We start from the raw sequence: 16027 nt of genomic DNA, 5'->3' as shown, positions 1-16027 counted from the left end.
CGATTGTCTTTCTTCCTTTTTTATTCTTTTTTACGTCGTTTAATATTTTCATCGTCTTTCTTTTTTTCTGATTCTTTTTTACGTCGTTTAATCTTTCCATCGTTTTTATTATTTCCCTCTTTTTTTTACGTAGTTTAAATTTGGATAACCAAATCCAAACGATTGTGTAAAAAAAAAAAAGCAAAATCTAAAAAATCGTGTATAAAAAATCTTGAAAAAAAATCATTTAGAATGAAGTAGCCAAATGTAAACGATCGTGTACCAAAAGAATTAAAAAATCGTCTAGCCGAATCCAAACGATCATGTACCAGGTTTTGAAAAAAAAGTCGATTGAAAAAATAAATTGTAGTCATATCTAAACGATCGAGTACCAAACAATAGTCAAATCTAACGATTGCAAATATATTGCGCGTACATTGTTGACAGCGTATTTAACGAGACATTTTTGATATTTTACACGATTGGACCTCTGAACTTTTTCTATTTTTGAAATTTTTTTATATAGCGTAAATATTTTATCGTTTTTTTTATATTTTTGAAAAAAACCTATTTTTTTTATAATTTAGTAATTTCTTATTTAAATTAATAAATGAACACAGAAAATAAAAAGGACAAAAATTCGTAATCATTTTTCGTTCGAGAAAAGACAAAAACTTGCAAATTAAAATTAATGTTATATTGCCGTCACAATCTCTCTATTCTTTTCTCCTTCAAAATTCCGATTAAATTCGACAAAGATTTCTATTTGGCGGCCGTAATCATACTCTTCTTCCCACTTCTTAGATTTATGAACTAGGCCTGTTTTTTCTCTGAAGCTTCTGTAGGTATGTAAGGTTCTTCTGAAAGCTTTTGTCTTTAATTCTTCACTATTGTTTTAATTTCGCGGATTCATGAATGTATCTATGATCTATACTTGTTATGCTGAGCTCAATCCATTGAGTGAGTTGAAGTTTCATGAAGAATCGAATTTCTGGTGTTTGGGTTGGGTTGGGTTGGGTTTTTTTTGTTCCGACTTGGGGAAATTTCTATGCGTAATTCTGGCTTCTTTCTGGGCAGAGTTTTCTATTGCCTCTATACTATTGGATATTGATAATCTTGGTAAAATGAGGCAATGGAGTGTGTAGAGTGTAACAAACTATAACAACATCTTATTTAACTGACAAGTTGCAGAGATGGGCTTTATTGTTTTAGCTTCTTGGATTGCTACTTATTTTTGATAATTCTTGTTCAGCTAAGCAGACCAGTGTAACTTATACCATCACTGCGGTATTTACACGCACCCTTTTATGGCATCAGAGGGATCTGATTCAAAGGTACGCTTATTTTTAACCCCCTCGTCCCAGATAAAACATTTCAGGGTAATATGAGATTTTCGTGTAAATAAAGTGTTTAGAAACTAGTGGATTGTAAAGACGACTACGAGGGCACAGTTGTTTAAAGGAGAAGATGGATCAATGGGGCCATGTTTGTGCGGTTGGCATAGGTGGAGTCCATTTCTTATATTAAGCTAAAAAATGTAGTTTTTGCCACGTAACTCTGTTCCATTTTTTTTTTTTCGTTTTTTCTTTGAATCAACAAGAGGAGAGAGGTTGCAGTTTCTCAAGTGATTGTGTGAAGCTCTAGGTCTTACTTACTAAGCATTGATTCAAACTACGATTGCAAGCAAACAGCTAACTGGCCATATTCGAGAGCACCGGACCTCTCCCTATATAACTATTGATTTCTGCTCGTTGGGTCTTCTACAAAATTTCAAGCCTACAAGTTAGGGAGAGTGTTAAAGTATTTGTTTCTAGAACTGGAGTCCATTGAACCATTAATCATGGTCTAGTGACATGGCAGTGGTTCAGCCACGAGATTTGGGTTCTTGGAACTCAAGGACACAGATGTACATCCTATAGAATAGATCCTGTTTAAGTAAGGTCGTGGAGACTGTTCAAGTATTGATACCATAACCCATTAACTCAAGCTTTTGGGTTTATTGACGATTTAAACTCCACTTGATTTAATATGTATTGTAGAACCCTTAATTTTGTGGTATTCTAACAAAATTTCACGAATCAAGAGTTTCAAGGGAAAGTAAGAGCATTCTTCAAACAAAATTCAATTCTACTAGATAATACTTCATTTTCCAATGCTCCTGCATTTGCCCTTTGAGAATTTATGATTAAGGTCAAAATTTTTGGTAATTTTATATAACATTATCTCTCCATTTCTTTTTGCAGTTATCTTTCTAAGCATTTAATGTCGATTGGAGTTGTTTTTATGAGTCCTAGGATCACTTTTCTTTTTAGATTTGTCTCGACTATAGTGAAGAATAAGTTGTATATGTACTAAAATTGGGAGAGATTATCGCACTTGAAATGGCATAAGACCAAACAAATTTGAAGGTAAAACAAGGTACACTAACCAGTTTGAAGAGAAAAGCTACAAGTGCGTTGAGAGATGCTAAAGAAAACAACTTTACTTTTCAAAAAGAGTGCTAGTAAGTTCTGATATTTCAGCTACAACTTGGTCATAGTCAGCCTCGAGTTTCTATTATTCCCTTCATCCAAGCTCCCCTTTGTTTGGCTTAGTTTGTATTAGCACACAACATGTTGCCCTCTTAGTTTTGGTCCCCCCCGACATTGGCAAGATCTTCCTTGGAGGGAACATATGCATAACAAATATCTTCTTCACATAAGATTGGAACATGAGCGATCATGTCGGTGGGGGGAAATGTTTCTAGCTATTACACACAATCCTTTTTGCCTGTGCCTTATGCTTTTGACATCCTCCTTTACCCCTCACCTCAAGCACTTGTACTAAGTAGCTTTGTGAACAAGCTTGAGGGTGTGCTTGTAGAGCTTGTTTCCAGCAAGGGTTTTGGCAATTGGAGCAAGAGCCAGCAACTTCTTCTTCTTCTTTTCTTTGTCCTTTTGATGCGACTTCCCTGCCTCGCTATACTTCCTGTTGCTTCCAATAAGAGGATTGACAATGGAATTGCAGGAGAAAAATGGGTTTGTGACTATGACGGAGATTGCGGTCCGCTTGGGGTTTTTTTAGTCTTGACTATAGTGAAAGATTTCTTTCTTCCTTAAGTAGACTATTCTTGGCGGTGCTATAATCTATAACCACTAGTACAAAGATCCCCTTTTACACTCTATCACTCATGGTTGACTAAGGATTGTTGTTGGATTATGTCAGTTATGCTTGATGATTTGGGTTTTAGCTATGCTTTATTTGATAAGGGTGCTTTGGATGTCAATCGATTTCCTCTTGATGGTTGGGGGCTTTTGGTGCAACCCTGGTTGAAGGAATGTCCGCGTCTAGGATCCTAGTCCTTCTAAAGGGTTATCACATAAATCTTGTTTTCTTTGCCTTGTAGACCCTTTTCCTTTCAGAAAGGATTAGAGTATCTATGTCGAAATCAATATCGGTATTTTAGGTATCCGAATATATCGATACAATGTCAATTTGACGAAGATTTCTATAAATAAAAATGAAAAAATTATTTTGGTTAATATTTGAGTTCCTTTGACTTCCAAACTATAAGTTTAAGACCCTGTTATTAATATTCATATTCATATGAAGGCTTAAGGATGGTATACACACACACACACATATTAATGTTTTATGTGTATTTATAAAAAATATCAGAAATATTGATCAATTCTTGATATTGATCCCTAATGTACGCAACAAATATATCGTCATAGTGATGGATATATCGACATATGAATGGATATTTCAATCCTCACCCTTGAGTGAATTGGACTTTTCTAGTCGTGGGAGGTGAAATTTTTGAAGAAGGTTAAGTTTTGTCTAGCAGGTTCTCCATGGAAGAATTAATATCTTCGATAGGGGTTTGAGGAGGGTTTTCAACTTGGTGGTGCCTTTATGTTGCATCCTCTCTGCAGGAGGGTGGTGTAGGACCTGACCATATTCTCTGGTCGAGCGGTTATGCACTTGCACATTGGAGCAAGTTTTATTTTTGGTGTGAGTTTGGCCAGACATAGAGGTTTTAAAGATATGATTGATGAGTTTTTTCTTCACCATCCATTTCATGAGAAAGGAAGGTTTTCTGCGTCATGTTGGAGCGCATTATTTCAGTAGAATTTTTAGAGGTGGTTGGGAGGCTCTGAGAGAGGTGTGGTTATGTGTTAGGTTCAGTGTTTCTTTATGGGCTTTTGGGACTAATTTTTTCTGTAAGTATAACCTCTAGGTTTTCTTTTGTTAGATTTGAGGTCACTTGTGTAGGTTGACCCCTTCTTTGTGCCTGTATGTTCTTTCATTTTTCATAGGAAAAGAGGATTGTTGTTGGGTTGATGCCTTTGGTAAAAAAAAGGGAAGAAGGGGGTCAAGGATCTCTTTCCTTTGTCTTTCAGTGTGTACATTATGTGTTTAACCTATTTATGCATGTAACTTCCATTTTCAGGATAAAACAACTAGCAATAAGCTTCTGGATGGTTTGAAGTACAATGTTGAAGTGGCCGAAAGTGTTGCTACTGAGGCGCAGGTGTAATATCATCTTTAGTTTTAACTTCATCTCTCATCCTTCTCCCTCTCTCAGTCAAGTTTAAATTTGAGTTTTCTCTTTGATGTAAATCTGGATCCAATTATTTCATGTAGCGTTTGCCAATATTGGAAGCAACACCATTATATGAGCAACTTCTGACGGTGTATCCCACTGCTGTGAGTTTCTTATATTTCAATATTTTTCTTTGTCTACCTTCACTTAGAGTAACTGCATTTTGAAATGCTTATTGCTGGGTTTGTGAGCAGAAATAGAGTAACTATTTCATGGGCTCCGCCAATGCTGGTTGGTAGTCCTTGTATAAAAGCGTATCATATGATGATTATTCTTTTGACTGTTTGCACTCCTTTGAAAATTTAGGTGAAAACCAAGTTTTGAAAATTAGGTAGATTTTAGATTAGTCAATTTCAATAACTAATTATTTTTGGAACATGGAATGGTGTACAGTGTATAGTGTACACGGCAGACTGGGGCAAGGTTAGGTATCCTCTCCCTCTAAGAATCTATTATAATAAGTATCTCCAACTGGCTTGAATCAGGATAGGAAAATGATTAGAGAAGAATGTGGACCAAGGACTGCCATGTAGCAGGACTGAAATAACTAATTCTTTAATTTATTTCTGCCTGCCTAGTCACTCAGCACGTTAGCATCTTTGTCCATTCTGCTTGGTATGGTTGCATTTTGCTAGGTTGTAATTGCACAGAGAAGTTTAAGGATCATTATATGATGATAGATGACAGAGAACGTTTCTTTGCAAATACTACAGTCTGAGATAGAATTAACAATTAAGGATTGGTTCAAGAGGTTGTAGTTGCTTAAGGATATTTATAAACTTACAAACTGGATAGAATCTTGGAGTGGTGTTAATTTTATTAGTGTTGCCTGTCTGTCTCTGAGCTTGAATTGGAGAGGTGAGTATTATGTCATATCAATGAAAAGTGTTATATGAATATTAAATTTGCCTTCACCTACTAGCTTAAACTTTTGGGTTGAATTGGTGATTTAAGATGGTATCAGAGCATGTTGTTGCAAGATGTCCTGAGTTCAAGCCCTTACGTTGTTGTTTCCTCCCCATTTAATGTTAATATTCACTTGTTCGGTCAAGATCAAGTCCACAAGGGAGGTGTTAGATATTATTATTAAACTTGCCTTCATAGGTTAAGCTTTGGGTTGAATTGGTGATTTAGGAAAAAGTTCACGATTTTCCTGTCATTGGAGACATAAATCTTCCAATATCATGGTTCATGTTCTCTGTGTTTTTCTATGTGGATTTTCTGTCCTGCTTGATCACCTAATTTGTTAGTTTCTCAGCTAGTCTCATTCATACATGGAAAAGTGGTTCTTTCTTTTTAGTTGGATGTAGTTCGATATACTTTTGGATTCTATCTATTCACAAACGATTCATTTCAGGCTAAATATTGGAAGCAATATGTCGAGGCACACATGGTTGTAAATAATGACGATGCTACAAGACAAATATTTAGCCGGTGCTTATTGAACTGTTTACACATCCCTCTTTGGTATGATCGTTGTTTCACCATTTTGACTAGTTAAACAAAATCAATGCTTTATTGAGTGAAGCATGGTAGCCAGAATATTTTGGTGCTCTTTTCGCATGGTCTTCTTAGTGGAAAGATCTTTTATTTCTCTAAGCTTACTTTCTGGCAGCCAGATTGAAGAATTTACTTATGCTACTTTTGTTATTCAGGCGTTGCTACATCCGATTCATTAAGAAGGTGAATGAAAGGAAAGGAATGGAAGGCCAGGAGGAAACCAGAAAAGCTTTTGATTTTATGCTTAGCTATCTTGGTGAGCTTCTACAAGTTTTTCTTTTCCCTACTTTGTTTTTTAACGGTTTGCTCATTTCACATCATGCTTTTGATTGTAGATCGTATCTTAGGTCTCCCATAGAACCTAGATTGAAGTAGAATAGAATTGAAATATATAAAGTAAAGTAGAACAACCACTCTAAAGTAATTTGAGGTACTTCCTCTCTTGAGATCACTCAAGTCTAAACCCACAAACTATTGCTTTGCCTATTCTTCTCCTCCCACTCACTCAACTTTTACTTAATTTCTTAGTAAAAGGACTTCTGTGCTCTTTACTCTAGTGCCATTTCAAATCATTTTCAAACCGAGAATCTTAAGGGGATGGGTCATGGTAAATTTAATCTTTTATCTATACTTTCATTTTCCTCCTAGTAGACTTGAAAATTTGTAAGAGGACTAACAAGTGGAAACAAATATTATTTGAGGAGGAAATGAAATTACGTGGTAACCCAGTATCTTAAGTCTAATGACATGAATATTTTTAATATTCAAGGAAGAAAAACTAACAGAAAAAGGTAAAACTTCTAAACTTCAGCCTTCAGGTGTCGAACATTACAAATTAAACAGAAAAGATGAAATCCTAATTTGATATTTTTTGAAGAAGATGTCCTATCTTTGATATTAACTTTAACCATTACTAACTTGTCAGTATCCAACGGTAATATTGCATTTTCTACTAGGTGTTGACATATCATCTGGCCCTGTGTGGATGGAATACATTGCCTTCTTAAAGTCACTGCCGGTTTGTTGAACTCTTTATATCACATATGTCTTATCACCCTTTATTAATGAGTTTGGTGGTTTGTTAATATTATAGATAATTGTTGTTCAGTTTGTGCCACCGTATAGGCTCTTAGCTCGCAGGAGGAGTCACATCGTATGACTGCAGTGCGGAAGGTCTACCAGAAAGCTATTATCACTCCTACCCATCACATCGAGCAACTGTGGAGGGACTATGAAAATTTTGAGAATTCTGTCAGCCGTCAACTGGCAAGTCAAATTCATCTTTGGTTTTGGTCATTATTTCTTTTCTTGATCTTAGCTATTGCATCTATATGCTGGACTTGTGGATTTATGTTCCAGATGAATGAAAAACTAAATATTTTGCGTCTTTATCGCATGTTAAATGTATATTCTTTCTGTAAAGACTGGTAAAAATAATTGATGTTATTTTCTGGAACAGGCCAAGGGACTAGTGTCTGAATATCAACCAAAATTTAATAGTGCTCGAGCTGTCTACAGAGAGAGGAAGAAATACGTTGATGAGATTGATTGCAACATGCTTGCTGTACCACCAACTGGCTCCCCAAAGGTAATCTCCCCCTTATTTTTATGCTATGTGATTGGTGCCATATGTTTCTATTGTTCAAGCATGTGACCGATATGTGTGATTCAGCATTCGAGGATGCTACAGCTATCTTCTTTTCTCAATGGTGGCTTTCCTATCTTTTCCTTGGTCCTTTTTTCTTGTAATTAAACAACAATGTAAAAATGAATGCCATCATGATGCCATAATCCTTAAAAGCTTTGCATTATTTCTTTAGCTAACTTTGCTTTCAAAGAGGTCATCATCGGTGATCAATGTCCTGAAAAGCTTTGCATTATAGTACATTAGTGTTGGGAATTTATGCGAGATATAAATAAATACGGAATCAACTAAATTATATCTCAAACTCCAACTTCACATGTTAGAGCCAAATAAGTAATCAATCAAAAAATTGTAAATAATCAAACAAAGGGAAAAAATTAGAATGCCACCGAAAATTATACTGGTTCGCTCCAAACTCGGGATATGTCTTCTGCAATTGCAGGCTCTACTATGATGGAGATTGTAAACGACACCTAAATCCACTCTACAAATCTCTCCACCCAAATAGCCCAACAAGAACTATTTAAATTCAAGTACCACAACTCGGTAACTTGAAATAAACAATAAGAGAAACCCTTAACCTAATTCCTCACTACCACACCCTGGACTAAAATTTCGTCTCATGTATTCTTCAATTTCTTAACCGGCAAGAAGAACCTCTTGATACTATGTGCCTCACAGCACGCACATTGTGCTGCAATTTTTCTTCTAATCTCTTCTCTTTTTAAAGTTGAATCCACAACCACTTAATTTCTTTGTGGACGTGGACCAACTTATAAACATTGTACTTGCTTGTACAAGTTAGTTACAAGAGAAGTGGACCAGCTTAATCATTTCACTTATGCACTATATTCTTTTAATTTTTTTATCTCAGTGTAGATATTTGCCACCCCAAATTTTCTTCTTCAATTAAATCATCACCTCCCTCGTTGACCAATCAAATAGAAACACTTTTGGATTAAGGAAATAGAAATTGAGTCTTGGAGTTTTGGCTCCACATTTCCTAACAAATTAAATGAAGCCTCTTCTAAATCTCTGAACATGTTTCAAATTTTTTGTGGATTCTTGTTTTTCTCTTGCTCTTCATGTTTTGACAGTGGAAAACTTTTAATCTGAGAAATTTTGCTAAATCCGACCTATTTTAGTTGGAAAATTTTTGGATCAAAACACGATTTCAATTCATTTTGATATTTAGATCCTCACTTTCATTCCAAACACGAGATATGATTTCAAATCCTTCAAAATCTAGTAGTTCCAAGTAGGGGTAAATCATGGGCTTTATCATGTTTGATTGTTAGATATTACTATATTAGATGTCCCCTTAGGAGACTGCCAATACGTGGTAAATTCATTATGTTTGTGGTGATTAGTTAGTGGGTGATATGAAGTTAAAATTATTGCTTACTTTGCTTTCTTCTTTGGAAATCGGTGACATACTCTGATAAGGCTGTATGATTGAAGCATCCTACAATGAGCACTGAAATTATCCAAGTGTTTCAAATTTGATCTCACAGGAAGAGCTGCAATGGATGTCATGGAGGAGGTTAATAGCGTTTGAGAAGTAAGAATTTCTGCTATAGGTGTTTTTACTTTGGCTTGTGTTGAAAATATTTCATGTCACTCTTTTCTGTGTGGCATTTGGGACATACATACTAGGTTCCTATTCCCCCTAGTTTATGTTTTGAATGATGTTGGAATGCCTTGCTGGACCTCCTATAGTTAAATCACCTATCAATCCAAAAGTGTAAATTTTGTTATCAATACTTCAACACCTACCTCAACTTTTGGGTTTAGGAATTTATATAAGGCCCAACAAGTAGAAATTAATATTAATTTAGGCTAAATTATAAAAAATACCCCCAACTTTTCATTTTGGGTGAAAAATACCTTTAAACTTTCAAAGGTTTACAAAATTCCCTCAAACTTTAAAGAAGGGTTAAAAAATACCCTTCCCAATAGTTTTGGATGGAAATCGTTAAAGCTTTGTTTCAAAAATATCCTTGAATTATTGAAAAGTTTAAAGAATACCCTGAAACTAAAATACGAAAAAGTTAAAAAACCTACCCTCACAATTAATATATGAACTAAAACGGTTGATATCTCTTTGAAAAAATAACGCTAAATTAAAAATGTCTCTATTGTTAGTACAGCGATAAATTGTTTGAAGTTTTTAGGTTTTATGAAATTAACAATATTTGTTTCATGGTTTTAAATATTGAAAATGTCATTGCATTGTCTTTGTGTTGAAAAAGGGATGATCTACAAAAATGTTGATTATGCAAGATACTTTTACTTATCGGTGGTTGTCTTTTCTTTCTCTCCCGCCGATATCTTCTTTTATTCAATGCATGGTTGCTATGGAAGTTAGGGTTGCTTATTGTGATTTTGTTGTGTATTATTTAAAAGACACTCAACCCTCCAGTTAGGGTTGGTCGTTCAAATTGTCTTAGCAGCCTAACTCATTCAAACAAAGGGATTTTGTTCAATGAGAATATGCAACACAGTTTCACAAACTTGAGGGGAGCTCAAGTTCTTCAGAGAGGAGTCTTTGTCTTAGCGGGAGTCTAAGACCATCTTTAGTAAAAAGTAGATAACAAATGAAGAAATTTGGAGGTGAAAGTAGTGGGAAAAAAGAAACTAAAAAACCAAATCGTTACCAAACAAGGCAAATATAATTTGTTTTTAAATTGATTACTTTTAAAATCAAGAAAACTTCAAATAAATTTATCACTATACTATTGTTAGGGATATTCTTAGTTGATACTAAGAATAGAGATATTTTTAGTTTAGAATTATTTTTGCAACGAGATATTAACGATTTCAATTCATATACTAATTTGTGAGGATAGTTTTTTTTAACTTTTTTTAAGTTCAAGGGTTTTTTTTTAACTTTTCAATAGTTTAAGGGTATTTTTGAAAGAAAACTTTAACTTTTTCCAACTAAGACTAATGGTAAGGGTATTTTTGAACCCTTTATGAAAGTTTGAGGGTCCTTTTGGAACTTTTGAAAGTTTTGGGGTATTTTTGACTCAAAATGCAAAGTTGAGGGGAATTTTTTTTTTTTTTTTTTTTTTTTTTTTTTTTTTTTATAATTTAGCCTATTAATTTACAAACTTAGGGTCTCTGTTAGACCTCTTATTAAACATGTGTACAGTAGAAGGAAGAAGTAGAATGAAAAAGAATTTTAGCACGTCAGATTTAAATAGGTTAGTGGTGGGAAAGTTAGTGGAGTGACAGCTGTCCTTGAGTGAGAATTCTGTTTAAAAGACAGTTGTCTTTTGGTGGGAAAACATGTTCTGTTTTGTGTAGTTGTTAGTTCATTCAGAATTCTTCTGGTTGAGAGAAGAATTGAATTGTTCTTGTAACCCTAGATTGTCATTCCTACATTCTTGTGATTGATAGAAAGTAAATTCAATAAAGAAAGAAATACCAGAATTGTTTGGAGTTCCAACATTTTGGTATCAGAGCCAAAGATCCGAAAAACAGAAGGAATATGGTACAGACGCGGATTGAGGAGCGATTGGAATGCATAGATCAAGAAATTGCCGGTATGAAGAAGGAATTGAGCAAGGTGCCGGCGATCGAAATGAGCTTGAGCGAAATTGCGAAAAGTCTGGAATTAATGAGGTTGCAGTCGGAAAAGCAACAGCAATTGTTGTTTACGATTGTTGAGTCCAATACGAAAGAGAGATCGACGATGAGCCGTTTGGAGACGGAATCCGCCGCGAAAGAGTTTGAGAAGATGAAAGGAAAGGAAGACGACGCATCATCCAGTAAAGCGATTGACTCGGGCCGAAATTTCGGAGCAGACAGAAACGATCGAAGGATCGACGGTGACGACGGCGCGGCTGATCGAAACAAATTTAAGAAGATTGAGATGCCGGTTTTTACGGGAGAAGATCCGGACTCTTGGCTTTTCAGAGCAGAGAGGTATTTTCAAATTCATAAGCTAACTGATTCTGAGAAAATGTTAGTATCTACAATTAGTTTTGATGGTCCGGCATTAAACTGGTTTCGTTCACAAGAAGAGAGAGATAAGTTCACTAATTGGTCGAATATGAAGGAGAGATTGTTAATTCGTTTTCGATCTAACAAGGATGGAACACTCTCTGGGCAGTTTTTGAGAATTAAACAGGAGGGTACGGTGGAGGAGTATATCAACTTGTTTGACAAAATGGTAGCTCCGGTGAATGATTTACCCGAACGAGTAATTTTAGACACATTTATGAATGGGTTATTACCGTGGGTGAGATCTGAAGTTTTTTTTTGTCGACCGAAAAGTTTGGCAGAAATGATGGAAGCAGCACAGATGGTTGAAAACAGAGAAATAGCAAGAATTGAAGCTAAAATGAGTGGTTATTCAGGGGGAAGGTTAACAGCAAATAATAATGCTGTGGGAAAGACATCTACTGGAGCTATAGCAGGGGATAATAAGAATAACACTGTCTTCCCCATTCGAACTATTACCCTGAGAAGTTCTGTTCCGAATGAAAATCGAAGGGAAGGGACTTATAAAAGATTACCTGATGCTGAATTTCAGGCCAGAAAAGAGAAAGGATTATGTTTTCGTTGTAATGAAAAATACTCTGCTGATCATAAATGTAGATTAAGAGAACAAAGGGAGCTGAGGATGTTTGTGGTGACGGATGATAGAGATGAATATGAAATTGTTGAAGAAGAAAATGAAAGGAAGGAATTGAGTTGTATAGAGCTCAAGGAAGATGTCACTACTGTGGTTGAGTTATCAATCAACTCAGTAGTAGGCTTAAACGATCCGGGTACTATGAAAGTAAGAGGCAAATTATGTGGTGAAGAAGTGGTAGTTTTGATTGATTGTGGTGCGACACATAATTTTGTGTCAGAAAAATTAGTGAAGAAATTATCCCTGCCCATTAAAGAAACATCTCATTACGGTGTGATCTTAGGATCTGGGGCTGCTGTACAGGGTAAGGGAGTTTGTGAAAAATTGGAGGTGCAGATGGGGGGTTGGAAAATAGTAGAGGACTTCCTTCCATTGGAGCTTGGTGGAGTTGACGTTATCTTGGGAATGCAATGGTTATATTCCTTGGGAGTAACCACAGTAGATTGGAAAAATCTATCAATGACCTTTATAGCTGATGGGAAAGAGGTCAAAATCAAAGGAGACCCTAGTCTAACGAAGGCAAGGATTAGTCTAAAAAAATTGATAAAAAACTGGGAAGATAAAGACACTGGATATTTGATTGAATGTAGATCATTGCAAGTAAAGACTTTAGAGGAGAATGAACACAGTTTGTTCAGTACAGAAGCTGTGAGCAAGGCTGTGAGCGAAGGACCCATCAGTTCAGTCATCGAACAATTTTCAGATGTTTTTGATTGGCCAGAGAAGTTGCCACCTCGAAGGGAAATAGAACATCACATCCATTTGAAGGAGGGAACTAATCCAATTAATGTGCGACCATATCGATATGGTTTTCACCAAAAAGAGGAGATGGAGAAACTAGTTAGAGAAATGCTGAATTCAGGGGTAATAAGGCCGAGTACTAGTCCATATTCAAGTCCTGTATTACTGGTTAAAAAAAAAGATGGCAGCTGGCGATTTTGTGTGGATTATAGAGCTGTCAATAATGCCACCATTCCAGATAAGTTTCCCATTCCGGTGGTGGAAGAGTTATTTGATGAACTATGTGGGGCAACCTTGTTTTCTAAGATTGATTTGAAGTCAGGTTACCATCAAATCAGGATGGTCGATGAGGATGTTGAGAAAACGGCTTTCCGAACACATGAAGGCCATTATGAATTCTTAGTAATGCCCTTCGGGCTGACCAATGCTCCAGCAACTTTTCAAGCATTAATGAATAATATATTCAAGCCATTTCTCAGGAAGTTTGTGTTGGTTTTCTTTGATGACATATTAGTCTATAGTAGAAGTGAGGAAGAACACGAATTACACATGAAAAAGGTGCTGTCACTTCTAAGGCAGAATGAGTTATATGCTAACCAGAAGAAGTGTCACTTTGCACAGAAAAAAATTGAATATTTGGGCCATGTGATTTCAGGGGAAGGGGTAGCTGTGGATCCTGAGAAGATTAGATCTATTTCTAATTGGCCACAACCTACAAATGTTAAGGAGATTCGAGGGTTTTTGGGACTAACTGGATATTACCGACGCTTTGTGCAACATTATGGAACTATTGCTGCTCCATTAACTCAACAGTTAAAGAAGGGAGGATTTCATTGGAATGAGGAAGCCATGTTAGCTTTCGAACGGCTAAAATCAGCAATGATTAAGCTGCCGGTATTAGCTCTACCTGACTTTTCTAAGCAATTCGAAATAGAAGCTGATGCTTCGGGTTATGGAGTTGGAGCTGTCCTGGTCCAAGATGGAAGGCCAATTGCATTTTACAGTCACACTTTAGCATTAAGGGACCGAGCTCGGCCAGTGTATGAAAGGGAACTCATGGCTGTTGTGTTGGCGGTTCAGAGGTGGCGGCCCTATTTGCTGATAGGGAAATTTAAGGTAAAAACAGATCAGAAAGCACTTAAGTTTTTACTGGATCAGAGGATCATTCAGCCACAGTACCAAAAATGGATAGCTAAGCTATTAGGCTATTCCTTTGAAGTAGTTTACAAACCCGGAGTTGACAATGGTGCAGCCGATGCCTTATCCAGAAAACCAGATGGGGTGCAACTGTTTGGATTATCGATTCCAATCACTGTTGACTTGGAGGTGATAAAAAAGGAGGTGTATCAAGATCCAAAATATGAGAAGATTATAAAACAGTTAGAGCAAGGGGAGGAACTGTCTGAAAGCAATTACTCAATGCGGAGAGGGTTGCTGTTGTATAAGAACCGTCTGGTAATTCTAAAACAATCTTCATTAATACCAGTAATTCTTGATACTTTTCATAATTCTGTAGTTGGGGGTCACTCTGGTTTCTTAAGAACTTATAAAAGGGCAGCAGCTGAATTGTTTTGGGAGGGAATGAAGGCTGATATTAAAAAACACTGTGAAGAGTGTTTAACATGTCAAAGGAGTAAGTCTTTGTCTCTGTCACCAGCTGGTTTATTAGTTCCATTGGAAATTCCTCAAGCTGTTTGGAGTGATATTTCAATGGATTTTGTAGAAGGCCTACCAAAATCAAGTGGATTTGAAGTAGTTCTGGTTGTGGTAGACAGACTAAGTAAGTATGGACATTTTCTGCCCCTGAAACATCCGTATACTGCTAAATCAGTGGCTGAGTTATTTGTGAAAGAAATAGTGAGGTTGCATGGATTTCCATTATCCATTGTTTCGGATAGAGACAAGATTTTTCTGAGTCAATTTTGGTCTGAAATGTTTCGTTTATCAGGCACAAAATTGAACAAGAGCACCGCTTATCATCCTCAATCGGATGGCCAAACTGAGGTTGTCAACAGGGGAGTGGAAACCTATTTGAGGTGCTTCTGTAATGAAAAACCTAAAGATTGGTCAAAATGGCTGCCGTGGACAGAATATTGGTATAACACTACCTTTCAGCGTTCTATTGGAATGACTCCATTTCAGGTAGTGTATGGTAGGCAGCCTCCTACGCTTTTGTCCTATGGTAGTACATTGTCTAAGAATTCCACGGTTGAAGAAATGTTGCAAGAAAGAGATCTTGTTTTGGTGTCTTTGCGGGAGCATTTACTATTGGCTCAAGAACAAATGAAACGGTATGCAGATCAGAAGAGAAGAGCTGTGGAATATTCTGTGGGAGAATATGTGTTCTTACGTATTCGTCCTTATCGCCAACTGTCAGTGCGCAGTAGAAGAAATGAAAAACTTGCCCCACGTTTCTTTGGTCCATATAAAATTGTTGAAAGGATTGGGCCAGTGGCTTATCGATTACAGCTGCCAGAAAGTTCAAAGATTCATCCCGTATTTCATGTTTCACAGTTGAGGAAAATGGTGGGACATCATGAGGGATCTCAACCAACTATACAATTTGTTGATGAGAATTATGTGTGGAAATCGGATCCGGAAGAAGCTGTTGATTATCGTGAGACAGTGGCTGGGCAATGGGAAGTCTTAGTGTGCTGGAAAGGACTTCCTAAGCATGAAGCTTCTTGGGAATCTTATGATGAAATGCAGATTAAGTATCCAGCTTTTCACCTTGAGGACAAGGTGAATTTAAAAGGGAGGGGTATTGTTAGACCTCTTATTAAACATGTGTACAGTAGAAGGAAGAAGTAGAATGAAAAAGAATTTTAGCACGTGAGATTTAAATAGGTTAGTGGTGGGAAAGTTAGTGGAGTGACAGCTGTCCTTGAGTGAGAATTCTGTTTAAAAGACAGTTGTCTTTTGGTGGGAAAAC

General features: G+C 36.4%; 1 protein-coding gene across 2 annotated transcripts in view; it reads left to right on the top strand.

Moving 5' to 3' along the window:
- Window positions 1–671: 671 nt before the first annotated feature.
- The window catches only part of LOC103486027 (cleavage stimulation factor subunit 77), a 33228-nt gene continuing 17872 nt past the window's right edge, over window positions 672–16027 (top strand). Inside the window, exons 1-10 of one of the 2 annotated variants that reach the window (XM_017044080.2) lie at window positions 672–824; window positions 1232–1313; window positions 4415–4495; window positions 4609–4671; window positions 5925–6034; window positions 6223–6323; window positions 7024–7085; window positions 7193–7333; window positions 7527–7655; window positions 9227–9273. In XM_017044080.2, coding sequence (XP_016899569.1) covers window positions 1287–1313; window positions 4415–4495; window positions 4609–4671; window positions 5925–6034; window positions 6223–6323; window positions 7024–7085; window positions 7193–7333; window positions 7527–7655; window positions 9227–9273 — 761 coding nt within the window. In that variant the 5' untranslated portion in view covers window positions 672–824; window positions 1232–1286. The remainder of the gene's footprint in view (window positions 825–1231; window positions 1314–4414; window positions 4496–4608; window positions 4672–5924; window positions 6035–6222; window positions 6324–7023; window positions 7086–7192; window positions 7334–7526; window positions 7656–9226; window positions 9274–16027) is intronic. The other variant, XM_008443824.3, reaches the window with a different exon arrangement.

The sequence above is a fragment of the Cucumis melo genome, chromosome 8 (genome assembly GCF_025177605.1).
Source record: "Cucumis melo cultivar AY chromosome 8, USDA_Cmelo_AY_1.0, whole genome shotgun sequence".
NCBI classification, from domain to species: Eukaryota; Viridiplantae; Streptophyta; class Magnoliopsida; order Cucurbitales; family Cucurbitaceae; genus Cucumis; species Cucumis melo.
Note: the sequence above shows the minus strand (reverse complement) of the source record. Positions and strands in the feature narration are given on the sequence as shown.